Source organism: Ornithorhynchus anatinus, chromosome 4 (genome assembly GCF_004115215.2).
Source record: "Ornithorhynchus anatinus isolate Pmale09 chromosome 4, mOrnAna1.pri.v4, whole genome shotgun sequence".
Taxonomy (NCBI): Eukaryota; Metazoa; Chordata; class Mammalia; order Monotremata; family Ornithorhynchidae; genus Ornithorhynchus; species Ornithorhynchus anatinus.
Window position 1 is genome coordinate 62521695 of NC_041731.1, and position 26479 is coordinate 62548173.

Sequence of the window (26479 nt, forward strand, 5' to 3'; positions counted from 1 at the left end):
GATGGCATTCCAGGACAGAAGCAGGATGTGGGCCAGGCCTGTGTGACCTTGGGCAAATCATTTAACTTCTCTTTGCTTTAGTTTCCTCACCTGCCAAATGGGGATTAAACTTTTGTTCTCCCTCCCTGCCATGCAAGGCAGAAAGAGTGTCTGATCTGACTGTAGTGTATCTAGTCCAGGGCTGGCCCTGAAGCAACATGGCCTAGTGGACAAGTGCACGGGCCTGGGAAATGGAAGGACCTGTGTTCTAATCCCAGCTCTGCCATATGTCCGCTGTGTGACTTTGAGCCAGTCATTTTGCTTCATGCCTCAATAACCTCACCTGTAAAATGGGGATTAAGACTGTGAGCCCCACGTGGGGTAGGGACTGTGTCCAACCTGATTTTCTTGTATCCACCCCAGTGGTTAAAACAATCCCTGGCACATAGTAAGCACTTAACAAATACCATTATTATTATTATGTGGCTTTTATTATTATTATGTGAACATCATAGTAATAATGATGATATTTGTTAAGCGCTTACTATGTGCCAAGCACTGTTCTAAGCACTGAATAATAATGGCATTTGTTAAGCGATTACTATGTTCCAAGCACTGTTCTAAGCACTGGGGTAGATAGAAGGTAATCAGGTTGGCCCATGTGGAGCTCACAGTCTTAATCCCCATTTTACAGATGAGGGAACTGCAGCCCAGAGAAGTGAAGTGATTTGCCCAAAGTCACACAGCTGATAAGTGGCGGGGCCAAAATTAGAACACACGACCTCCGACTCCCAGGCCCGTGCTCTTTCCACTAAGCCATGCTGCTAGGGGTTGATGCACACTAATGTCATTATCTACAATTCATAACTGGGAAGTCCTGCCTCAGAAGTTTAATTACACAGAGCCAGGCCACAGCTCCTTCCCTCACTCCCTTGTAGATCATCCTTCTCCCAGAGGGCAGCACTTTCAAGTGTTGAATCTCTGGCCCCAAGCAGGTGGGAGAGTCCTTTGGCCCTTTCCCAGCTAGTCTTGTCCACCCCTCCCACCCTCACCATTGTTTAACCAGTGAAACCCTGTGCTGATTGCTGTCACTCACTCCTCTCCCTCAGGATGAAACCAAAAATCAGCTCAAGTGGGTCAGCAACTGACAGCGCCTGAGGGGACTCTTTAGTCATAACTTGCTAAAATCAATTCAAAACCAGTCCAGACACCAAAGCAGCTCCCTCCCTATCCACTCGTTGGCAATGACAAACTATTTCGGGATGTTTACACCTCTTGAGACTCACATTTAGAGACGAAAAGTCTAGGAGGGGGATTTGTACATTTGGGGGGCTGATGAAGATTCTGACAAACCCAAGATGGCAGAATTGAGAAGGTGGATGAAATGTTTAGATTTCTCTGCCAGGCTGCACTTGTTAAGGAGCATGGCCTAGTGGAAAGAGCATGGGCCTGGGAGTCAGAGGACCTGAGTTCTAATCCCAGCTCTGCCACTTACCTGCTGTGTGACCTTGGACAAGTTTATTCATTTATTCATTCAATCATATTTACTGAGAGCTTACTGTGTGCAGAGCACTGTACTAAGCACTTGGGAGAGTACAATATAACAATAAACAGACATATTTCTTGCCCACGACGAGCTTACAGTTTAGAGGGGAAGACAGACATTAATATAAATCAGTCAATCAATCAAATCACTTAACTTCTCTGGGTCTCAGTTCCCTCACCTGCAAATAGGGATTCAAAACCTGTTCTCCTTCCTACTTAAGGCACCTGATTATCTTGTATCTTCCCCAGCACTTAGTACAGTTCTTGGCATTTAGAAAACACTTAAAAAATACCACTATTATTATTATTTTTTATAGCATTTGTTAAGCACTTACTACATGTCAAACCCTGTTTTAAGGGCTGGGGTTGGGGTAGATACAAGTTACTTAGGTCAGACACAGTCCCTGCTCCGCATGGGGTTCACAGTTTAATTAGGAGGGAGAATAGGTATCTCCACTTCAATGTTGAGAAAACTGAGGCACAGAGAAGTTTAAGTGACTTGCCCAAGGTTATATGGCAAGCAATTGGCAGAGATGGAATTAGAACCCAGGTCCTTCTGACGCCTAGGCCCATGCTTTCTCCATTAGGCCATGCTGCTTAACACTGTGTTAAATACCTCTGATCTGTCACATCACCATCTTCTAGCAGGATGGACCAGGTTCACTTCATTCATTCATTCATTCAATAATATTTATTGAGTGCTTACTGTATTCAGAGCACTGTACTAAGCGCTTGAAAAGTACAATTCGGCAACAAATAGAGATTCAATTCCTTAAGGACTCTAGGAGCTCCTGATTGGTAAACCTAGGACATTGAGTAACACTGCAAATCTTCAAAGGATAAAACACTTTCAGAATGGGAGAGTTATTGTGTGTTAAGGGGGTACAGGGTCACTAGGATCTGTTCCATCCTGCTTCTGCCACTTGTCAGCTGTGTGACTTTGGGCAAGTCACTTAAATTCTCTGGGCCTCAGTTCCCTCATATGTAAAATGGGGATGAATTCTGTGAGCTTTGCACACAGTAAGCGCTTAACAGATGCCATTATTATTATTATGACCAGAGCTCTCCTCACCTCAGGATAGATAGTATCCTGATATTTCCCCATCCACACCCAAAAACAGTAATTCGATGCTCTTTATTTAGCCAACTTCCTTAACAGTCATTTTCAATTTTAATTTCTTTTTTCCATAAATACTTCCTTTCCTCAATCAATCAATCATTTGTATTTATTAAGCTCTTACTGTGTGCAGGGCACTGTACTAAGCACTTGGGAGACTACAACACATCAATATAATGGACAAATTCTCTGCCCACAACAAGCTTTCAGTCCCAGCTCCTAAACCTCTGAAGCACTTTAACTAACTTGTATAGACCAGAATGGTAAGCAATGGGTAGGGCCCTGGGAGTCAGAGGACCTGAGCTATAATCTGCCACTTGCCTGCTATGCTACCTGGGGCAAGCCACTTAACTTCTCTGTGCCTCAGTTACTTCATCTGTAAAAGGGGGAATTGAACCCTCCTCCCTCAAACTCAGATTGTATGCCTTTATGGGACATGGTCTGTGAACAACCTGATTACCTTGTATCTATCCCAGCGTTCAGTACAGTGTCTGGCACATAGGAAGTACTTAACAAGTACTATAAGAAATACTTAAAGCCCACTTCAATTTAGTGCTAGATAAGGGCAGATCTATTCAGTATTAATGACAGTTCTCTAGTATGTTAGGAATCTTTTTTGTTGAATTGTATCAATCAATCAAACAATGGTGTTTATTGAATGCTTACTATGTGCTGAGCACTGTACTTGAGAGAGTACAACAGAATTAGCAGACACAAGTGAATAATAACCCTTGAAAGGTATTAATATTAATGATTATTACTAATTATTAATATTATTTAAAGGTATGCATATTAAGTTATGCATATATAGAAACTATTTTCCAAATCTTGGTAAGTATTTATATTGCTATTTAACCACATAATTATATTAATCTTTAAATCACTTTAGAATAAATCTACCTGGTTTCAGTCAATTTTTAATCTTGGAAATACATAATGCAATTTATATAATTTCATATGGGCATCTAAGGAGAAGCATCGGGGCCTAGTAGATAGAATAAGGGCCTGGGAGTCTGAAGGACCTGGATTCTAATTTTGTCTCCACCATTTGTCTGCTGCGTGACTTTGGGCAATCACTTCACTTCTCTATTCCTCAATTACCTCATTTGTAAAATGGGGGCTAAGATTGTTAGCCCTTTGTGGAATATGGACTGCATCCAACCTGATTACCTTGTATCTATCCCAGCGCTTAGCCTGGTACACACTAGGCGTTTAACAAATGCCATTAAAAAAACTATACATCATATATTGTTCTTTAGATTAACACCAAGCACATGGAAACAATTGAGAGTATCTATAAAAAGTAGAGTTCTCCAGTTTACCCCAAATCGCTGATCAGGAAGAAGGGTCATTCTGTATCAGCTGACGATTCCTGTCCTCATACTGATGGCACTGGGCTAGGTTTTTGATTTTTTTTAAGGTTATTTGTTAAGCGCTTACTATGTGCCAGGCACTGTTCTCTGCACTAGAGTAGATACAAGCTAATTAGGTTGTATCTAGAGTCTGTAGAGATAGTCTACGTCCCATATGGGGCTCACAGTCTTAATGTCCATTTTACAGATGAGGTAACTGAGGCATAGAGAAGTTAAGTGACTTGCCCAAAGTCACAGAGCTGACACGCAGTGGAGCTGGGATTTGAACCCATGATCTCTGACTCCCCAGCCTGTGCTCTTTCCACTGAGCCACACTGCTTTACAGATGAGTTAACTAAGGCACAGAGAAGTTAAGTGACTTGCCCAAGATCACATAGCATAAAGGTGGCAAAGCCAGGATTAGAACCTAGGACCTTCTAATAATAATAATAATGATGTTGATGGTATTTGTTAAGTGCTTACTATGAGCCGAGCAATGTACTAAGCACTGGGGTGGATACCAGCAGATCAGATTGGACACAGTCCCTGTCCCACATGGGCTCACAGTCTCAATCCCCATTTTACAGACGAGGGAACTGAGGCTCAGAGATGTTAAATGACTTTCCCAAGGTCAGACAGCAGAGAAGTGACGGAGCCAGGATTAGAACCCATGACCTTCTGACTCCCAGGCCCGTGTTCTTCCCACTCCACCATGAATCTGCACTGTTCTCCCAGTGGCATCACGGAGCCCTCCCAATCTGCTCACTGCAGCTCCTCTCAGCTCTCTTCTTTCAGGGCCAAAAGGTATCATCCTTAGGGATGCAGCTTGGCTCAGTGGAAAAGAGCCCGGGCTTGGGAGTCAGAGGTCATGAGTTCGAATTCCAGCTCTGCCACTTGTCAGCTGTGTGACTGTGGGCAAGTCACTTAACTTCTCTGTGCCTCAGTTCCCTCATCTGTAAAATGGGCATTAAGACTGGGAGCCTCACGTGGGACAACCTGATTACCCTGTATCTACCCCAGAGCTTAGAACAGTGCTCTGCACATAGTAAGCACTTAACAAATACCAACATTATTATTATTATTATTACTTCCCTGAGCTCCAAAGGATTGTCACAGCTCTTTTGGATCCCAGAGAGAAGAACCAAGTCTGTAATTATCAACTCTGGGCTAGAGGTATCTTATTTATTATGCTATTTGTTAAGCTCTTATTATGTGTCAAGCACTATTCTAAGCACTGGGGTAGATGCAAGTTAATCAGGTTGGACACATGGGGCTCACAGTCTAAGTAGGAGGGAGTAGAATTTAATCCCCATTTTACAGTTGGGGAAACTGAGGATCAGAGGAGTTAAGTGATTTGCCCAAGGTCACACAGCAAACAATGGGCAGAGCCAGTATTAGAACCCAGGTCCTCTGACTCCCTAGTTCATGCTCTTTTCACTAGGCCATGTTGCTCCTCTTGAAAGCTAACTGGCCTGTATGCCCACCCCCACTTCATTTTTTATTTTTAATGGTATTTAAAGTGCTACTCTGTGCCAAGCATTGGGGTAGGTACAAGCTAATCAGGTTGGACAGAGTCCACGTCCCACATTGGGCTCACAGTCTTAATCCCCATTTTACAGATGAGGTAGCAGAGGTACAGAGAAGTGAAGTTACTTGCCCAAGGCCACAGAGCAGACAGTTTAGACTGTGAGCCCGTCACTGGGTAGGGATTGTCTCTATCTGTTGCTGAATTGTACATTCCAAGCGCTTAGTACAGTGCTCTGCACATAGTAAGCGCTCCATAAATACGATTGAATGAATGAATGAATCCGAGTCCTTCTGACTTCCAGCCCCGTGCTCTATCCATTGGGTCACAGTGCCTCCCCTTCGCCAGAGCCCATTGCTGTGGCAGTCAAAGCCCCTAGGACAGAGGCTTCAAGTGTCAGTGAGCCACGTATGACCTGCTTTTGTTTCAGTTGGAGCAACCTAGCTATTTATAATGACTTTTCCCTGTAATTCCTCCTGGCTGTAGTGACCATCTGGGAGTAAGTAATTCTCCTTGGGTATTTCGATAGTATTTATGGAGCACTTACTATGTGCAGAGCACTGTACTAAGCGCTTGGAATGTACAATTCGGCAACAGATAGAGACAATCCCTGGCCATTGATGGGTTTACAGCCTAATCGACTCTCTACTCTACTCCCCAGACATCTTCTAATCTACTAATCTACATCTACTAATCTACTAATCTACTCTCCAGACATGCCAGTGGCAGGTGGGGTTTAAGCAAAGCAGGGCCTTTGAGCATCAGCATGATATTGCCTAATTCAACTACTCACTGGGTGACAGCAAAAATCTCTTGAGGAAGAGCCTCTAGACTGTGAGCTTGTTGTGGGCAGGGAATGTGCCTGTTGTTGTACTGAACTCTCCCAAATGCTTCAGTGCTTTGCACACAGTTAGCGCCCAGTAAACATGACTGAATGAATGAATGGTTAGATGATTATTTATGAGAACAGCCCTGGAGAGGGAAGGATGGGGAAGTAATTACTGTGTTTTACAGTTGCTGTTCCTGAATGGTTTTTTTTTCTTTTTTCTTCCCTCCCCTGGTATATAATGAAGGCCCATCGTGATGCCAGGAACAGAATCGGTAACTTGCTTATGCAGTCTTCCTAGCACTTATCATGGTTGCCACTCATTGTACATGCTTAATAAATGTATTATCAAAAGATTTATTGTCCTTTGGAAATCAAATGTCATTGCTTGTAAACTCTCTGTTCTGGCCTTAAACGTTCACTTGACCTCTCAAGTTCTCCTCCTGCTGAACTTACCAGATATCTTGTTTCTTCCTCATTTCTGGTCTCTTTTCTCATCCCAGACAGAGCTCCCCACTTTTTTCCCTCTGCTCCCTCTACGCCCCCCACACCTCTCTGCAGCTAAACCCTCTTCTCCCCCCTTTCCCTCTCCTCCTCCCCCTCTCCCACCCCACCCCCTCAGCACTGTACTCATCCGCTCAACGGTATATATATTTTCATCATCCTATTTATTTTGTTTAATGAGATGTACATCACCCTGATTCTATTTATTTGCCACTGTTTTTATGAAATGTTCTTCCCCTTGACTCTATTTATTGCCATTGTTCTTGTCTGCCTGTCTCCCCCGATTTGATTGTAAACCCGTCAAAGGGCAGGGACTGTCTCTATCTGTTGCCGATTTGTACAATCCAAGTGCTTAGTACAGTGCTCTGCACATAGTAAGTGCTCAATAAATACTATTGAATGAATGAATTTCTGGTCCTATACCAAGAATAAAAAGTTCCCCTGAGCTCCTCTTTTATTTTAAGTAAGCACAAAGACCAACACCCTTTGTCTCTAATTCACCATTGGTTTGGCCACTAGGTCAGCTTTGCCACCTTGCAATCATATAAGCAGACTGGAGACTCCAATAATATTGTTCAATTATGCACTTTGGCAAGGCTTCAGAGGGATTTTTGGTAAACATTGGAAAATACATTTTCTGGGTTTTGAATACTTAGCCAACTCCGACTTTCACAGATGACAAATACCTACATATGAAGCATTCTTTTATAAATCATTCTTTTCCTGCCTACATCCAGAATCATAAAAAAAGATAGATACTCCCATTTCATTTACTGGGTTCTTGGAAACCAGTTACGCGACTTCCGAGCTGTTGCTTCTTCTTCAAATCTACCAGTCCACAGTTCTCCCCAACATCAAAGTCTTTCTGAAATAACATCTCCTCTAAGAGTCCTTCCCTTATTAATCTCTCTTTTCCAAACCCTATTTCCCCAGCTGTCACTTCAGCACTTCCTCACCGCCTAAGCACTTGGGTACTCCTATCCCCCTGTAAAACTTCCTCCTCGTGGTAATGTATTTTAGTGTCTGCCTCTCACATGAGACTGTAAATTACTTGAGGGATCATCTCTACTAGCCTTATTGTACTCTCCCAAGGAATTAGCATAGTGACCTGCATCTAGTAGCCACTAAATAAATACTTTTGATTGATCAACTGAAAAGCTATTACTGAATCAGACCAATGGCCCACTCAACCCTGTATTCTGTCTCTGAAGTGACAACAAGATACTTGGAGGAATGATGGCTATTGAATGCTTAGGATAAAAACCCCTATCTTTGCCCTTTAGCCTCCCTAACTGTCCCTCCAATAACTTATTATAGATTTCTTATTCATTAATTTATTTAAATCCCACTTGAACACAATATTTTTGGCCTGTACCACTTCCTGTAGTTACAAATGCCCTAGTCTGACCACATGCTATGTGAAGTTTTTCCTTGGGTTTGCTATTAAATCCCACTCATGTGATTCCTTTAGTCTCTGAAATAAAGCACCTCTTCCACTAGAAGACAAGAGCTTCCACTAGAGAAGCAGCGGAGCTTAGTGGAAGGAACCCAGGCTTGGGAGTCAGAGGTCATGGGTTCTAATCCCAGCTCTGCCACTTATCAGCTGTGTGACTTTGGGCAAGTCAGTTAACTTCTCTATGCCTCAGTTACCTCATCTGTAAAATGGGAATTAAGACTGCGCCCCACGTGGGACAACATAATTACCTTGTATCTACCCCAGTGCTTAGAACAGTGCTTGGCACATAGTAAGCGCTTAGCAAATACCATCATCATCATCATCATCACTAGCCACGTGTTCCTTCACCATGTTTAGTACACTCTCCCCATCTTCTATCGTAAGCCACCACCCTCATTAATTACAATTCTGAGATCGCTAACCTCAATTCCCTCAGCATCCTTCAGCTGAAATGAAATCATCCTTACTGAACTTGGTATTTCATCTAAGCAATGTGAGTCACACGGAAAGAATGTTCAACCAGAACCCCAGTGTTTGATCAACCAACGTGCCATCAAAACCCTGTGTCAAAGATCAAGTCTTCAAGTCTAATGCAGTCCCCTTCAGCCTGTATGCTCATGGTAGGCAGGGGATGTGTCTGTTATATTGTTGTACTGCAATCTCCCAAGCACTTAGTACAGTGCTCTGCACACAGTAAGCGCTCAATAAATACAATTGGTTGTTTGACTGATTAATGCCTGGAAAGTTCTGGAGTTCTAGAGCTGAACACTCTGAGAGTTTCTGCTGCCTCCACCTGAGGAATGGGCCCCTAGAAGGGGAACCCAAGCTAAATTCTGACCAGAACTCAGTGAAGGAAGAAGGAAGGAAATCCACAGGGAGGTACAGGGACCTCTGGGATTGTGGTGGGGGGAGAGGAGCAGCCAACCAACTGGTCATAGGGCACTGAAATACACTCAAACAATTGTGTCAGATCTCTTCCCCATCCTGTCACCTACCCCATTCCTAAACTCTTCCCAATCATCTTCTACGTTTGAGTCTACTTTCTACCGAATTTAAGTCAAATGTCCCCCAGGCAAAATAGGGCCTAATTAGAACACTGCTGGCTCTTCAGAGATGTAAAATAATAATAACCTCTTTCCTCTCAAAAGAGTAATCACACCCTACATCTCTGCTTCATGTTACTTAATCTACGAAAAGGCCCTCCCTATCACCCTGTGATTATTTATTTTTCTTAATCATTTCTTAAGAACGACCTCGTTGAAAGGCTCTTGAGAGCACAAGTAAATTATGTCCTCCAAGTTACTGTTTTGTATTATTTATCTTAAAAAGAAAGCAACCCTATCAGGTTAGAGAGGCATGTTTTTCCTTTACTGAGACTGTGTACTTTATGTAAGTTGGGTACTTAAATCTCCCCTCATTTATCTTATGATCTACATTAATTTTCCTATCTTCCAAAATACTGCATATCCTGATACCACAATGTTCTGTGCATTTTTGTGGTAGCAGATATTTTTAAAAGAAACATAGGGCAGAGGGGAGTGGAAAGAGAGGGATTAACTGGGGTTTTTAAGGCCAAAATATAAGAGGTAATAACCACTAGTGAGAAATAGTAATAACCACCAGTCAGAAATATGATTTTTACAAATAACCTTATTTGAGGTGAGAAGTTCAATGATGAATAAAGAATAAAACCTGCTGCCTACAGTTAGACTACGGTGTCCAAACTCTCTTCATTATCAAATCCCTCCAGGCTAGGTTTATAAATACATGATAAGAGCTGCATACATAAGTGCCTGCTATTATCTGTGGTGAAGGAGGAGAAGAGGAGGGTGAATGATTATTATAATACTAATAATAATAACGGTGGTATTTGTTAAGTGCTTACTGTGTGCCAAGCACTGAACTAAGCACTGCGGTAGATAAAACATAATCAGGTTGGATGCAGTTCCTGTCCCACATGGGGTTCACAATCTTAATCCCCATTTTACAGATGAGGTAGCTGAGGCATAGGGAAGATAAATAACTTGCCCAAGGTCATACATTAGACAGGTGGCAAAGCCAGGATTAGAATCCAGATCCTTCTGACTCCAAAGCTGAGGCGTTATACATTAGGGCACACTGAAGTATGAAGCTATCTGTTCATAGCCTTGACCTGCCTTTAAATTTCCTTCCCCTGAAGCAATGCCTTGGAAGCAGTCTTCCAGAGATGATTCAAATCCAATTCTGAAACTCACTGGAAGATATGGGATTCTGCGTCTAACGCTGAGCAGACTGGTTTGAAACAGGCGACAGCTGGACTTAATTGTATGGGTCAGTTTTTGGACACCCCTGGTCTAGCTCAAACAACCCAAATCTTCCAAAAGTAGCACACCAAGTTAGTTACACTGCTCTTGTGCCTCTGTGGTTCTCTAAATACATGGCACCTCTAACTAGGAGAAACCATATGAATAATGTGAAAGTTTGAAGTGCAGGTTATACAGGTTACCAGTTATTAGGTTGCTGAATTGACTACAAACACCTCAGGTCCCAATGATCGTATCAAATTATCTGTAGTATATTTAGGTGTACCTTCTGTCATTTATCCCTTGCTCTCTTTCTTACCTGGGCCTCTCTAAAAACATATGGTCCAAGTTCTCTCCTATGCTCTATAATCTTCTCAGCTTGCTCAACTGGAATGGCAATTTGCAAAGCCGGAGGGATGGAGGAATTAATAAAGCAGTTGATGATTGTTGTGATCTTACTCTGGATGATAGCATCATCACAATGAGAATGGCACAAATCCTGAGGGGGAAAAAAAGGAACAAAACAAGTATGTTACATGGTATTGGTACATTTAATTCTACCAATGAGATACAAATTTTGTTTTAAAGGCTGTCCACCAATGTCTCCACATTCCAGATCTATCTTCTTCACCTGCTCTTCCCCAACTTGCTCACTTCATTCCTACCAAGGCAACCTTCTGATTATACCTCATTCTCAGCTTTCCCACTTCCATCCCTCTGCTTATACCGTCACCTGGCCTGGAATTCCCTCCCTCCCTAAATCTGTTAGAAAAGAGCTCTCCTGTATTTAAGCTCTCTTAAAACCCCACCTTTCCCACAAGCCTTCCGCCTAATTCCCAACACCTTCAGTTGTACAAACTCTACAGCCATTTCTAGCACTTACATATTTATTTACATTTGTGTATATATATACATTATATGATATGTATATACATATACATTTCATTGTATTTTCAATTATTTATTTCAATTATTCTAGTTGTAAGGTTTTTTTTGTCCAACTTCCCTGTTAGGGTGAAAACTCTTTGAGAACAGGGATTTGTCACTTCCTTATGTTTGTACTTTCCCCAGGCTTGAAGGAATGACCCTATTTAATGCAAAAGAAACTACCACCAGGTTTTAGCCCAGAAAAGCTATCATGGGCACAAAGATTCCACCTCTCCAAATCTTCCTCCCATCTGGAATTAAAAGTCATATTTGAGCTCTGTACTCAACATGAGAATGAGTGTTTGTACGAAAAGGCAATGAGTGTTTGTGATTCAGGGAGAAAGTGTGTTTGAGAAGAAGGAAGGAAGAAAGGGAGGCTGGGAAAAGGTGTTTCTGAGAAGGAAAAGGGAGAGAAGGAGAAGCAGAGTTCGAAGGGAAAGGAGGGAGGAAAAGTGCTCTTGAGAGGAAAGATATTTCATTTAAAGGGGGAAGGCATCTGAAATTTAGAACTGGCTTAGTTTCAGAACCTAGAGGCCAGAAGAAGGTAATAAACTTTCACAAAGTAAGCCATTTACGTTTCTCTCATCAGCAGAATAAAGTTCCTATTAATGGACCACTTTGCTCTTTAGGAAGGGTAAGTCAGCTGCAGAAGCAAATAAAACGGCAATTCAGAGGAAAAAAGTTAAACAAAATTCTTGCTCAGAATAAACAGTGATTCTAATAAAGTCTTAGATGGAAAGTCAGTGTTGATTACTCATGTCTGATAATGCTAGTTATCAAAATGAATTGTCTTTCATTCTTCTTGCCATAGCAGTTAATGCCCAAGGCAAACCAAGGAGCATAAGTGGCTTTAAATCTTAAAAAACAACAACTTCCTTTTAAGTAAAAATGGCCATTCTATTAGAGGACACTATGCTAATAATCACAGGCTTTCCAATTAAAGATGCAGAGAGGTACCCAGGCTTTGCGAGGGCGGCTTGGTTCTATATTCCAGGGCCACGTTTTTATAGTGGAAAAAAATTGAATTGCTATTTATTTTTCAAATAAGGAACTTGAATTCATTTTTCCTCAAGGTAGCAGAAAGGAATATGAAGCAGAGGGGAATATGGCAACCAAAAAAGAAATGGAATCCCAAGAGTTTTTACTAAGAACTTTTTAGCCTTCTCAGGGGCCCTAGCCATGCCTAGAAACCTAAGCTTTTCAATTCAACTCCTAAATTTTATTTCTGGTCCTCCCCTAGATATGGAGACTGCAGAAGATATAGCTGTAACTTACGATGCTCTTGTTTCTCACCAAGGGGATTAATCAAAACTAAGCCAAACTCTCCCATGCACTTAGTACAGTACTTTGCACATAATGAGTGCTCAATAAATGATTGATTGATTGCTTAACAGGACACTTGGCTGCCCTGAGGTAGGGAAATCCCAGCCACACTTCCCCTTCATTCGATATGACACTCTTGTGAGACCCTAACTTTCAGTCCACTAATAGATTAGACTGTAAGCCCGTCAGAGGGCAGGGACTGTCTCTATCTGTTACCGATTTGTACATTCCAAGTGCTAAGTGCAGTGCTCTGCACATAGTAAGCGCTCGATAAATACTATTGAATGAATTAGTTATGCTCTGCAGGACAACGCACCGTGATGTAATGAAAACTACAATAATAATATTAATAGTAAATGTTTTGTTAAGCGCTTGCTACATGTCATGCACTCTACTAAGCAAGGTCCCATAAGGGGCTCCCAGTCTAAATATGAGGGAGAACAGTTAATCAGGTTGGGCACAGTCCCTGTCCCACATAGGGCTCACAGTCTTAGTCCCCAATTTGCAGATGAGGGAACTGAGGCCCAGAGAAGTTAAATGACTTTCCCAAGGTCCCAGAGCAGACAAGTGGCAGAGCCAGGGTTAGAACCCGGGTCCTCTGACTCCCAGGCCTGTGCTCCTTCTACTAGGCCATGATCTTAGAGAGGACCAGAAGGACCTGAAGTCCTTGTTTCCACCATCTGGATGTAGAACAGTGTCGACACCAACTCTGTGAGAGGCACCTGAGAGGCCCCTGCCGTGACATGTTCTGAGGTTCTGGGTTTACATCACTTATGATGATGATGATTATGGTATTTGTTAAGCACTTACTATGTGCTGAGCACTGTTCTAAGCGTTGGGGTAGATACAGGGTAATCAGATTGTCCCACGTGGGGCTCACATTTTTCAACACCCATTTTTACAGATGAGGTAACTGAGGCACAGAGAAGTTAAGTGACTTGCCCAAGGTCACACAGCAGACAAGTGGCAGAGCTGGGATTAGAACCCACGACTTCTGATTCCCAAGCCACGCTGCCTCTCATCTGAAGCTGAGATGGACAGACAGACCAAAAGAAGATAGAAATAAAGACAGAAAGAAATCATGTAGCTGTAGAATTGAATCTTAGAACATCTTCCAAAAGTTTATTCTTTCTGGATCCAGTAACAATAATCATGGTATTTGTTAATAATAACAATAATTTTGGTACTTGTTAAGTGCTTACTATGTGCCAAGCAATGTTCTAAGTGCTGGGGGAGTTACAGTTAATCAGGTTGGACACAGTCCCTGTCCCAGGTGGGGCTCACTGTCTAATCCTCATTTTACAGCTGAGGGAACTGAGGCACAAAGAAGTTAAGTGACTTGCCCAAGGTCACCCGGCAGACAACCCAGTGTTCTATCCACTAAGCCAGGCTACTTCTCAGTGCTTACTATGTATCAGCACTGTTCTAACATCAGGTTGGACAGAGTCCCTCTTCTAGATAGGGCTCACAGTCTAAGTAAGAGGGAGAACAGGTAGTGAATCCCCCTGTTACAGATGAGGAACCTGAGTCACAGAGAGTTACATGATTTGCACAGTAAGCAATTGGAAGAGTGGGATTAGAACCCAGGTCCTCTGACTCCCAGGCTCATACTCTTTCCACTAGGCCACAGTGCATCCAGTAATGAGATTTTCTTAAAAAGTACTGATACATGGAAGCGTTCATTTTTAAACAGCCCAGGTAAGTGAGACAATCTTCTCTGGTTCTCCTCTTACCTCTCTGAATGCTCCTTCTCACCTCTTTCCCCTGTTCTTCCTCCACCTCTTACCCTTTAACTGTAGCATCCCTCAAGGCTGTCTTCTGGGTCTTTTTTTTCCCTCATTTCATACTCACTTCCTTGAGAATCTCATCCACTTCCACAGCTTGAACTACAACCTCTATGTGAATGGCTCCTTTAGGTGCTGAATTTTCATTTTGAGCATAGGCATGAAATGGCAGCAGGGATTTTAGTGGGGGGTAGAGACTGAGACGAGACAGATTTCAAAGAGCTGATAGGCCAGAGAGTCACCAATCTGGGTCTTTTCAACCCAGATAGGAAACTCTCAGGTCTTTTTCATTCATTCATTCATTCAATAGTATCTATTGAGTGCTTACTATGTGCAGAGCACTGTACTAAGCGCTTGGAATGGACAAATCGCCAACAGATAGAGACAGTCTCTGCCCTTTGACGGGCTTACAGTCTAATCGGGGGAGACAGGCAGACAAGAACAATGGCAATAAATAGAGTCAAGGGGAAGAACATCTCATAAAAACAATGGCAACTAAATAGAATCAGGGTGATGTACATCTCATTAAACAAAATAAATAGGGTGATGAGGATATATACAGTTGAGTGGATGAGCACAGTGCTGAGAGGGTGGGATGGGAGGGGGGAGGAGGAGAGGGAGAGGGGGGAGAAGAGGGTTTAGCTGCGGAGAAGTGAAGGGTGGGGTAGAGGAAGCAGAGGGAAAAAGGGGGGAGCTCAGTCTGGGAAGGCCTCTTGGAGGAGGTGAGCTTTAAGTAGGGATTTGAAGAGGGGAAGAGAATTAGATTATCAGAGGTGTGCTCTGGGTTGAGCAAATCTGAGAATCCAGCTCAAACAGCTGTGGGGGAGACAGTCGTCATCAGCTTCTAGACTGTGAGACCGATGAGTAGGGATTGTCTCTATTTGTTGCCAAACTGTACTTTCCACGCACTTAGTACAGTGCTTCTGCACACAGTAAGCTCTCAATAAATATGATTGAAGGAATGAATCAATGAGTGAACACGGATTGATCAGTCCCAAATCTATCTTGTTGCCCTAACCTCTCACCACCATTACAATCTCATGTTTCTTCTTGCCTCCAGGAGATCTCTATATGGATAATAATAACAATAATAATAATAATGGTATTTGTTAAGTGCTTACTATGTGCCAGGCACTATGCTAAACCCTGGGGTGGATACAAGCAAATCGGGTTTGACACAGTCCCTGTCCCATGAGGAGCTCGCATTCTCAGTGCCCATTTTACAGATCAGGTAACTGAGACATAGAGATGTTAAGTGACTTGCCCAAAGTCACACAGCGGACAAGTGATGGAGCTGGAATTAGAATCCGTGACCTTCTGACTCCCAGGCCCGTGCTCTATCGGCTACACCATGACCCACAGACACCTCAATCTCAATATCTCAGAAACTGAAGTCCTCATCTTCCCTCCCAAATCCTCCCCTCCTCCAAACTTTCTCATTGTCATTGACAATACCACCAACCTCCCTATATCTTAAGCCTACAACCTTAGCATTATCTTCTACTCCATCCTCTCTTTTAACTCCCATATTTATTCTGTTGATAAATCCCGTTTATTTTTCCTCCATAACATTTCCAGGGATCTTCTCCTTCCTCTCCATCTAAACAGCCACCTATGATGGTTCCTGTTTTTATCATATCCCAGCTTGACTACTTCATCAGCCTCTTCATTGATCTCCCTGCCTCCAGTCTTCCCCTTCTCTAGGTCATACTTCACTCAGCTGCCTGCATCATCATTCTAAAAAACTGTTCTCTACACCTCTCCCCACTCCTCAAAAACCTCCAGTGGCTTCCCATTCCTCTACTGATTAAGCAAAAACTCCCAACTGTTGGTACTCAAAATTAGCTTTTCTATCTCCTAGTTATCCATTCTCTCCACCCATTACACTCCAGCTCACACTCTTCATGCTTTTCAAGCTAACCTATTCACTATATAGTAGGTGCTCAATAAATACTGATTGATTTGGGTTTAGTGTAATTCCACCCCATTTCAAAAAGAGTAATTTTATCCTACATAGGCTTGGAACATTACACTAAATCATAAAAATAATAATAATAATGGTATTTGTACGGTCATTGTACTAAGTGCTGGGACAGATACAAGCAAATCAGGTTGGACACAGTCCCTGTCCCATATGGGGCTCTCACTCTCAATAAGTGCTCAATAAATACTATTGATATTTCTGCAAAGAACTCTACCAGCAAAGTTCCTTAAAGCCACATTTGTGCTGGTATCTAAGCCCTAATGTTCATAAAAGGTTTATATATATTATAATATATATTTGTTTACATTGTGGAACTGTTTCATCTCATTATATATTAGGAAATAATATATATGTATGTATATTAGGAAAGGCCAGGAAATGAGATGTCTAGGAAATGAGATGAAAAGTTCCACAATATGTCAGAGAATACTTGTGAAGAGAGGCTTCATAGGATGCCAAATTATACGGAGGGAACAGGCCCAGCACATGTGATTTAAGACTTGAAATCTAGTTTCATTTCTATTCTTCACAGAGCTTATTTTCTACTAAAGATGGGTCCTGGAAATGGTTGAGTTTTAGATTCAAGCCCAGCTCTAAAATGAGGGGGTTGGAGTGATAGAATTCCTTAATAATACCATTTCTGGAAACCAAATTTGGGGGGGGGGTGCTGTTTGATGGGGGCAGGCATAGTAAGATTCATTAAAAAGCTTCACATATAAACACTATTTACTGAGTGTCAGTGATTTTCATAATCTCATCTGTAAAATGGGGATTAACTGTGAGCCTCACGTGGGAGAACCTGATTACCCTGTATCTACCCCAGCGCTTAGAAGCGTGCTCTGCACATAGTAAGCACTTAACAGATACCAACATTATTATTATTAATCTTCGGCCCTTAAAAATTTAAAGAAGACAATTGAAGGTTCCTACCTTCAAAGACCCCTATCAGGATCGCACCTGGAGAGTTTCAGGTTCTATACCAGTCTTGGGTACTGGAGGGGGAGTCAAGGAGAGGCCTACCCATTCAACTCCTAGCTTGGCATGAGCTTAGCAAGTGGCAGGCAACCTGCTGCAAGTCAAAACTCACCTATGCTGGGCAGTAGTGGCATAGGAGACAGCCAAGGGTGGAGACTCAAGTTTACTGGGCGTAAAGAGGAAATAGTAAAGCTCTTCCATATTTTTACCAAGAAAACTGTATGGATCCACTACCAGAATAATTGCAGATGGAGAGAGGGGGGTTCTGGGAGAGATGTGTCCGTGGTGCTGCTATGGGTCGGTAATGACTCGATGGCATAAGACAAGACGAGTCCCTTAAAAAACTTTCAGTTTAAAGAGGAACAAGTGAAAAAGAAGAAATGTACAGATGGAGTTGAAAATGATACAGAAATAAGTGACAGATGCATATAAAACATACTATGATGATCCCTGAGTGTTGAAGATGGGGTTGAGATGGCCTGACTGAGATAGAAGAGAAAGTTAATCAAAGGGAGAGGTGTGTTTTAAGAAGGGTTCAAAGGCAGGTAAGCATATGGTTTCTCAAAGTGGAATAGGGCAGGGACTCAAATGAGGAGGAATGATGTAAGCATTGAGTTGGGACCCTCCTCTCTCTTCCCATCTTCTACTAAGTTTATGTGTTTGCTCTCCTGATCTGATCTTCTTGATGCTTTTTACCAGCCCCATTAATGGAAGAATGAGTACTTCCGGGAAAATAAAGTCCTGGATCTCTTAAATATTTACTATTCCCACAGCAATCTCAAAATAAATAGTTTTCGCCTTCCCCATGGTCTTTTTTTGGTGGGGGGGGGATAAATGGTGGTTTAGTTTATTTCACTTGACCTGCTCTTTTCTTTTCTTTCTTGGCATGTATGCAATCCTCTATCTGTGATAGTGGAGCTGGAGAATTACTCATCAGAGCAGTGAATTTTACAGCACTGAAAATTTCTCACACAATCTCTTTCCTGTTGAGCTTCATAATTATCCTGGCCTTCTAGAAGGTAAGAAAGTAGGAGGCCTCTCCAGCCTCTCTATCCTCAGTGTCCTTTTTTTATGGTATTTGTTAAAAGTGCTTTCTGTGTGCCAGGCACTGTTGTAAGTGCTGGGGTAGATATAAGAAAATCAGGTTGGACACAGTTCATGTCCCACATAGGGCTCAAGCCATGTTCTGTGTAGAGAAGCAGTGTGGCTCAGGGGCAAGAGCCCGGGCTTGGGAGTCAGAGGTCATGGGTTCGAATCCCAGCCTCTGCCCCTTGTCAGCTGTGTGACTTGTACAGTGCTTTGCACATAGTAAGCGCTCAATACCAGCTGGGTGACTATGGGCAAGTCACTTCACTTCTCTGTGCCTCAGTTACCTCATCTGTAAGTGCTCAATAAACACGACTAAATGATTGAATGAAGCTCCTGCCATTTCTGCCACACTGACCGCCACCAGGCCTGACAGTTCTTTGCCTTCAGAGGCTGCAGAGTCAGGGAGGCTGGGCCAGATGGGAATTGGGGGGTAGGTGGGGCGAGAAGGTGGTGAACATATCTTCCAACTCTCTTGTACTCTCCCAAGGCCTAGTGCAGTTCTCTGCATACAGTAACTGCTCAATAAATATTGATTCACTGGTGGGTACCAGCAAAGGAGTAGGTTGATGGGGCTGTGGGGAGGAGGTTCAGGTCTTTGTTTTGCCTTTTTCCTTCCCTTTCTCTTCTTCCTCCCTATCTACTTTCCCTCCCCATCCCTGGCCCTGTTCTAAACCCTTGACTTTATAGCTTCGGAAGGTGGAGACCGCAGCCAGCCGTGGAAGCGATTCATTTGGAAAATGAGGAAGCAGCAGCGAGGTCCCCGATAGGACGCAGCATTGGAGTAAAAAAAATACATAAAAATTAAAAGACTAGTTATAGATTCGAGGGGAGAACAGAGGGAGAGTTAAGGGTGTGTGGGTGGGTGGAGGGGGGCAAAGAAAGTCATGGAACCCCAGAGGAAAAGGGGAGAGGCCTTGAGTTTATGTTCTTTGGAGGGCGTGGGGTTACTTCCCTGGCAAATTTACAAAATTGAGTTCCAAGCTGCTATTATTTAGAGAGGAAATTATTTCCACCGGGTTGACATGTTAACACAGGAGATCACAGTTAGGTTCATTGGGTGGTTCTGTAAACATGGACTTTGGGGAGTAGAATGCATTTGGGAATAATCTATTGTCCTTGAGGTGTTTCACACTAGGCTAAAGCAAAAAAGTTACGATTAACTGTGAAAAGCCTATCTCCACAGAGGTCAAATATATTATTTGAAAATAATTTTCCTGTAGAAAATTCAATTTCTTTGCCCAAGACTACAAGGACAAATATTAATGTTAAGGCCTAATCTAAGATCAGTAGGGATTGTGCTTTGTAGCCTGGACCACAGGAATCATGAGTCACAAATCCCATCTTCCTGATTGCTGTGTCTGCCTTATAAACAGGGATCATTATGGGCTTTCTCTTCTCTTTCCCCTAATCTTCTTGACACCACGGAGGGCCTTGCCCTAGACAGTAGCCAGAGCCTGTGCAGGCTTTTGGTAAGGATATGGGGCAATAGCTGTTAATCATACAGATTTCCGGATCAATCAGGACAAACCCACAAGTAATCTGCTGTAAAAAAAAAATATTCTGACCACAACCAAATACTATTTAGCTCTTGAATTACAACAAAAAGTACCAGGACAAAATTCCCCTAACATTAGTTGGCTATTTCGTCAGATACATTAGGGCTTTAAAGATGCACAAAGATCTCATCAACATTTCCCAATTTATTAATTTGTCCAATGCAGACCCAGTCGATGACTCAAGATTTTACTATGAGTTAGAACATACTGTGTGTAAGCTTAAGAAGATTTGAATACACAATTAAAGTTGAATGTTTACACATCTCTACGGAGAAAAAAAAAATCAGTGAAGAAATTAGACTACTTTGAAAGAAGAATTGTGTCCCTGACGAGCTTTGTACCCAAGTGGCACATAAACTTCTGAAACTGAAATGCGTTTTTCTATTCAACATAGTAGGTTTCACTGCATCACCCATTAAAGTACCTTATATTTTTGCACCTCCTGCCAGAAGAGTACTCCTTTTTCCAAAAAGTCTCCTTTCAGAGCTACGTAGCGTTGAAATTGATAGGCTGTTACCGGGTTCAACAATGCTTTACGGAAAGCGATGATGTCTTTAGAAGAAGAAATCCATTTACTGTCGACGGGCTGTCAGAAAGAAAGAATATCTCAAATGAACTTCGTTTTTAAAAGCCAAGACTTTAGTTTAACAACCGTCTCTCCTATCTTCTCCAGCCCTAACTTCTGGAATTTATAATATAAGTGCAATAGAGCTTGGGAAATTTATCTTTCCCTGTCTTTCACTTCATTTCTTGTCAGTTTGGGTTTTTTTCTGGGGGGAGCTAGTAGTTGTTGTTGATGTTCTTTAATTTAGGCAACATTTTTTTTTTTGGAAGATGTGGAGGGGAAAGGAAGTGACCGGATGATTTAGAACATATGACTGTGTTATACAAAGTATGAAAACAGACCAATACCACTTGTGACTGTGGCAACAAACATCTTGTTTGTACATACTAGTATTGGGGAGATAGGAAAGCGAGAGGAGAGAATACATGCTTAGCAAAAATATCTCAAATGCTCTTTAATAGAGACTGCTTTAGGAGAACAGTTTTGAACAGTGTTGCCATCATCCCGAAACCAAAGCTATGGAGTCTGTGGTACTAGAAAGAAATCATCCAATAGGCATGTGCTATTCGGGCCCCTCAAATTTGTTTTTATCAAACTGACCATCAAAAGGCCATAGTTGGCGGCAGGCGTAAGGACAGAGCTGTTGAGAAGAGTAGGGAGAGGTAGATAGTCCATGTGATGTTCAGTTCAAAATACCATAGTGTAAAATGAAGCTCATTGCTTCTACGAATTCCTTTCCTATTTGACCCATATTTTAAAAACTAAACAACGCACATTATATGGTCTCAATCTACCGGTGTCATTTTCTAAAATGTCAAAGAAATCTAAGCTATGCTGGAAAAAAGTTACCCCAAATTTAAATCAAATCTCCCAGACCCCCATTTGACAGGTTAACTCTAAGGAGGAGGGGAAAACCTGTTCTGGTCACAGTTAAAATCATTCATTTAAAAAGACAAAAATGGTATTCAAAATTCGTGCTAACATGTCACTTTCCAATAACTTTGGTACCATGCCAGAGCAGGCAGATTTTTAGAAAATGTATTTTAATTTATATATTTTTGTAATTTGTATATTTTAATAAAACCTAATACTGACTCCTTGGGTTTTTACTTATGAACTTTTAATATTCTATATTGAAGCCTCTAAACTCTCTATGACATCCACTTGGGAGATTCTCCTGGAGATGGTGCAGAGGGCGGAGTAAGAAATAGAAGGTTTTCCACACCAGGTAAGAGACTGCCACTAATAATCCCAGAATGTTTTAAAGGACCACATATATTTTAGCTAGCTGAAAGTTCCCTTAACAGGATATTACGGCATAAGGAAAAAAGAAATTTGCATGCCCACCAAAAGTAAGAAAATATATGAGGAAATCTAAGTGGCTAAACAAATAGTTACGGTATTTATTAAGAGCTCACTTGCACAAAAAATTAAGACTTCAGTAGAAACTACCAATTTGGGAGCTAGAGAAAATTGCTAAGGAAGAGGGCAAAGAAATAATAAAGGTTAGAAAAACTAAAGAAGGAAATGGGATGTAAATTGCAAAAGATAACAAGTGGTAACAGAAAAACATTTTTCAAGTTTATCAGGAACAGGAGAAAAATGTGAAACACTGGAATTGGTTATTGTGGTAAAATTGTGGTTTAAAAAAAAGCAGAACACTTTTTTGGGTCTTTTTAAATGATATTTGTTACTGTGCCAGGCACTGTACACCTTTTGTTCTGGACAGGTTAGTTATGCCTCTATCAGAGGAAGGGGATTACCTTGCTGGCCTCTCAAACTCCCACCCTGAGAGAAGACAGGTTGAAAGGGTTAGCAGTGACTCGAAGGGACTGTGTCCAACCTAATTCACTTGTATCTACGTCAGTGCTTAGAACAGGGTTTGACTCATAGTAAGTTCTTTACAAATGCCATTAAAATGCCTCTGACTTACCTTGCTAACTGATTTTGAAATAGGTATTTTGAGTGCACTTGTGCATACTCACAGATAGCTTCAGGTGAATAAAAATTTAAAACCACGCCAGGGACCAAGTCCAAAAATTATATTAAATGTTCATTAAATTTATAAGTATAATCTTTCTATTTAATGTGTCTCGATTGAAGAAATAGAAAGAAACCAAGAAAACCTAATTTCTCTTAAATTAAAGAGTGCATTTTCCAGAGGCAGATGCTAGTGATTTTTATCATTTTTGAACAAACTGCAAAGATTACATTAATGTCAGGTTAAAGGTTCAAAAATAAAGTACTCAAAGCCAGGAAATTCCAGAATTATCATCTCTATGGAAACATTAACTGAACCTGCATAGTCTATGGCACATTCTGTACGTCCTATATATAGTAAAGTGCGATGCCACCATCAGAAACCACATTTAAGGAAAATATTTTAATAGAAAATATTATGCACTATGTACTGTTGCTATTGGAAGCCTAACTTCTGGGTCTGATTTTTCAACCTAAATATTCTATTAATATGATTTTTGTATCCACTGAACTCTTTTTAAAATAAATAAAAAGAAGCTCAATAGCTGAAGCTAGTCCTTTACAGAAGCATTCTTCACCAGAAAATGTTCTAAACAACTGTTTTATAGAAGCAAACCAAAATTTTTTAATAGAAAATATTTTGTCAAACAGATGTAAACTTACTTCACACTAAAGCCTTCTCAGCTGGGAAATGTAAACAAATCAGCTTTTCCCTTTAGCCTTTTTTTTTTTTATTTTACAAGTAGAGAGGAACACTGACACTTTTTAAATACTAGGCAATTTTTTTCACTTACAATTCAGAAACAGGTGAATGCATTCTACTCAGACTTTCCCAGAAATTACTGGCTTTTGGCATGAAACAAGGCATAGAAAATTTCACTCCCAAACCAATTTTTTGAAGGAAAGAATTAGAAACTAATTTTTTAAAAAAGAGAATTTATAATGGAACCCAATTTTCCACCTAAGGTAAAATCACTCATTGCTAAAAATGCTATAAAATGGCCTCAAAAGTCCATGGGCATTATTGAATCAAGGATTAATAATGTGAAGCTGATCAAGGCTTGGGTAGAGACAAAATAGTGAATACTTTTACTGAGTAAAATGACAAGGGAAATTTAAAAGTGGAAATCACTCAAACTCAATTTGGTCAAGCCAGTAACAGTATTTACTAAGTGTTTACCATGTGCAGAGCACTATACAAATTGCTGGGAAAGAGCATACAGGTGGAAATTAGACATGGATCCCGTCAAGAGGGTTACAATTTTTCTGAAAAAAATGCCATGGATTCTATGAAGATATGTCAACATGCCACATGTATGCTCCAAACTAAGATCAAATATCTTCATATAAAAATAGAGATGTATTCAAAACTCATTTGGAAGGTAGAGGAATGCATATCAAGTGATCAAAGCCTTCTTTCAGTTCCTGGCTTTTCCTTCTGAGTATCGGCGTAGGGCAATTTCACTCACATTGGCAATCCAACAAAAACACACTAAGAACTTGCTGCGGAAGGCAGTTTATTCCTTACCTAAAATGCCTTGAAAAATTGTGGAAAACATTCTTTACACATACACACACGCACACTCTCCCTCTCTCTGTCTCTCTCTCTCTGCATCTCAAGACACACCTTTTTACTAAATTGCAGTGGGTGATTAAGTCTTTTATCCTTTTTTTAAAAAAATGGGAGAATTAGTACAAAGAATGACCAAACTGAGATCAGCAGAAGGCAAAATGAACAAAATGCATATAAACTTGCATTCTGGCAGCAAGTCTGCTGTTCTTCATGCTTTTGGGGAAAAAAAACCTGGCAAATTTCAAGTGAAATGTCATATAACAGTGTTTTTAAGACTCATCAAAACGATATTATCTTAGTACTACTGAGGTTAATATGCAATTCTAAGTAAAACAGATATTGTGAGATGATTTAACCTGCTGATTCTACTGCATAGTTCACATTCTCTTTTGTGTCTGCATGTAATCCGCTCTCAATAATAAATAAACTACCAGATGCTGGAATGAACAGCTTGTCTCAATAAATCCATCGCATGCAAAATGAAGATAAACATATATTAGAAGTACAATCACACAATCCCTGGGTTGGCAGGGTTGAGGAGTGCTTCAGAGGCGATCCTTTCCTTCGGTCAAGTCTCACAGTGATTCCCTTAGCAAATTAAGAAGACCTGCCAGTTGGGTTTTAAAGAGCATTTTGGGCCTATTTGAATGAGAATACAATGTCTTCCATGAGGGTCTTCAAAGTGGGAGGGGAAAGAAAAACAGAGACTCTGACAGAGAAACAGGGTAAACCTCCTGAGGCAAAAGAGTACAGCAAATCTTACTTGCCTTCCAGATCCCAAGTTTTTTTTCATGTTTTTGGACGATGAGATCCTCAGCCACCTCCTTCATCTGCAACTAAAGATAAAAGATAAAATCAGCTTGTTTATAACTGTTACTGTGAAACCTTCAGATGGAAGAGACTGCAGAACAATCAGTGACTTAGACGTGATTTCTTCCAGCACTTCTGTGAGGTAGACTGTTATTGTTTCTTCACCCTTATAGTAAGGTTTCGGCGGGCACCGAGGTCAGGTGAAATGTTCAGGGTCAAAAAACAGAGAAGCAGCGTGGCCTAGTGAATAGAGCACGGGCCTATAAGTCAGAAGGAACTGGGTTCTAATTCCAGTTTTGCCACTTGCTGCCATGTGACCTTGAGCAAATCACTTAACTTCTCTGTGCCTCAGTGTCCTCATGTGTAAGAGTGGAATTCAGACTTTGAGCTCCACGTGGGACATGAACTGTGTCCAACCTAACTTGTATATACCCCAGTGCTTAGTATAGTACCTGGCATATAGTAAGCATTTAACAAATACCATTTTTTTAGAGCTTTGGGGGAACGGTGTTGGTGTTTTTTCTTTGAATATATTTCCTCCAGGCAGAAACCAGGGGAGAGTTTGCAAGGGGTCATGCAGAACTCTGAATGACTCCTTGATGGTGACAGTGCAGTTTTTTTTTAAGGTCATTTGTTAAGCACTTACTAGGTGCCAGGCACTGTACTAAGCACTGGGATAGATACAAGCTAATCGAGTTGGACGCAGTCTACATCCCACATGGGGCTCATTGTCTGAATCCCCACTTTACAGATGAGGTAACTGAGGCACAGAGAAGTGAACAGACTTGCCCAAGGTCACACGGCAGACAAGTGGCAGAGCCAGGATTAGAACCCAGGTCCTTCTGACTCTCAGGCTTGTGCTCTATCCATTAGATTTAGCTGTTTCTCTATTTTGGGCTCTGTGAACAGACTGGGCCTCTACATTGCATTTCTTTGGGCACTCACCCACAGTCCCTCCTCCAGCATTTCAGGAACTGAGAACACCATGAAAATGTTCAGTGAACACTGGAGGTTAAATCAGTTTGGACTGATATCCTTGGGAGCGAAGAATCTTTCCACTCCGTATTCCAATAAAAGCCCTAAGGGAAGTCTAGTGAAGAAAGGTTGTAAATTCTAATGGGAAGAGCTATAGGTTTAGCCTGGTGCCTGGAATCATCTCCATTGAGCTGGGTTTGCCTTGTGGAATAAGAAAAGCAAAACAACCCAGAGCTTATCTGCAGATATTCTTCTCCCACTATGAGACCACTCAGCTGCTTCCCACTGTGAAACTGAAAATTTTTTTCTTTTCCCTGCTAGTAGCTATGACTTCTCTTAGTTTACGCAATTC

The 26479-nt window shown here is 41.4% G+C and overlaps 1 protein-coding gene across 1 annotated transcript in view; it reads right to left on the reverse strand.

The window, feature by feature from the left end:
• RGS22 (regulator of G protein signaling 22) overlaps positions 1-26479 on the reverse strand; it is a 130100-nt gene that overhangs the window by 11289 nt on the left and 92332 nt on the right. Inside the window, exons 20-22 of the mRNA XM_029064178.2 lie at positions 25110-25178; positions 20649-20810; positions 10906-11085 (exon numbers count right to left, since the gene is read on the reverse strand). Coding sequence (XP_028920011.1) covers positions 10906-11085; positions 20649-20810; positions 25110-25178 — 411 coding nt within the window. The remainder of the gene's footprint in view (positions 1-10905; positions 11086-20648; positions 20811-25109; positions 25179-26479) is intronic.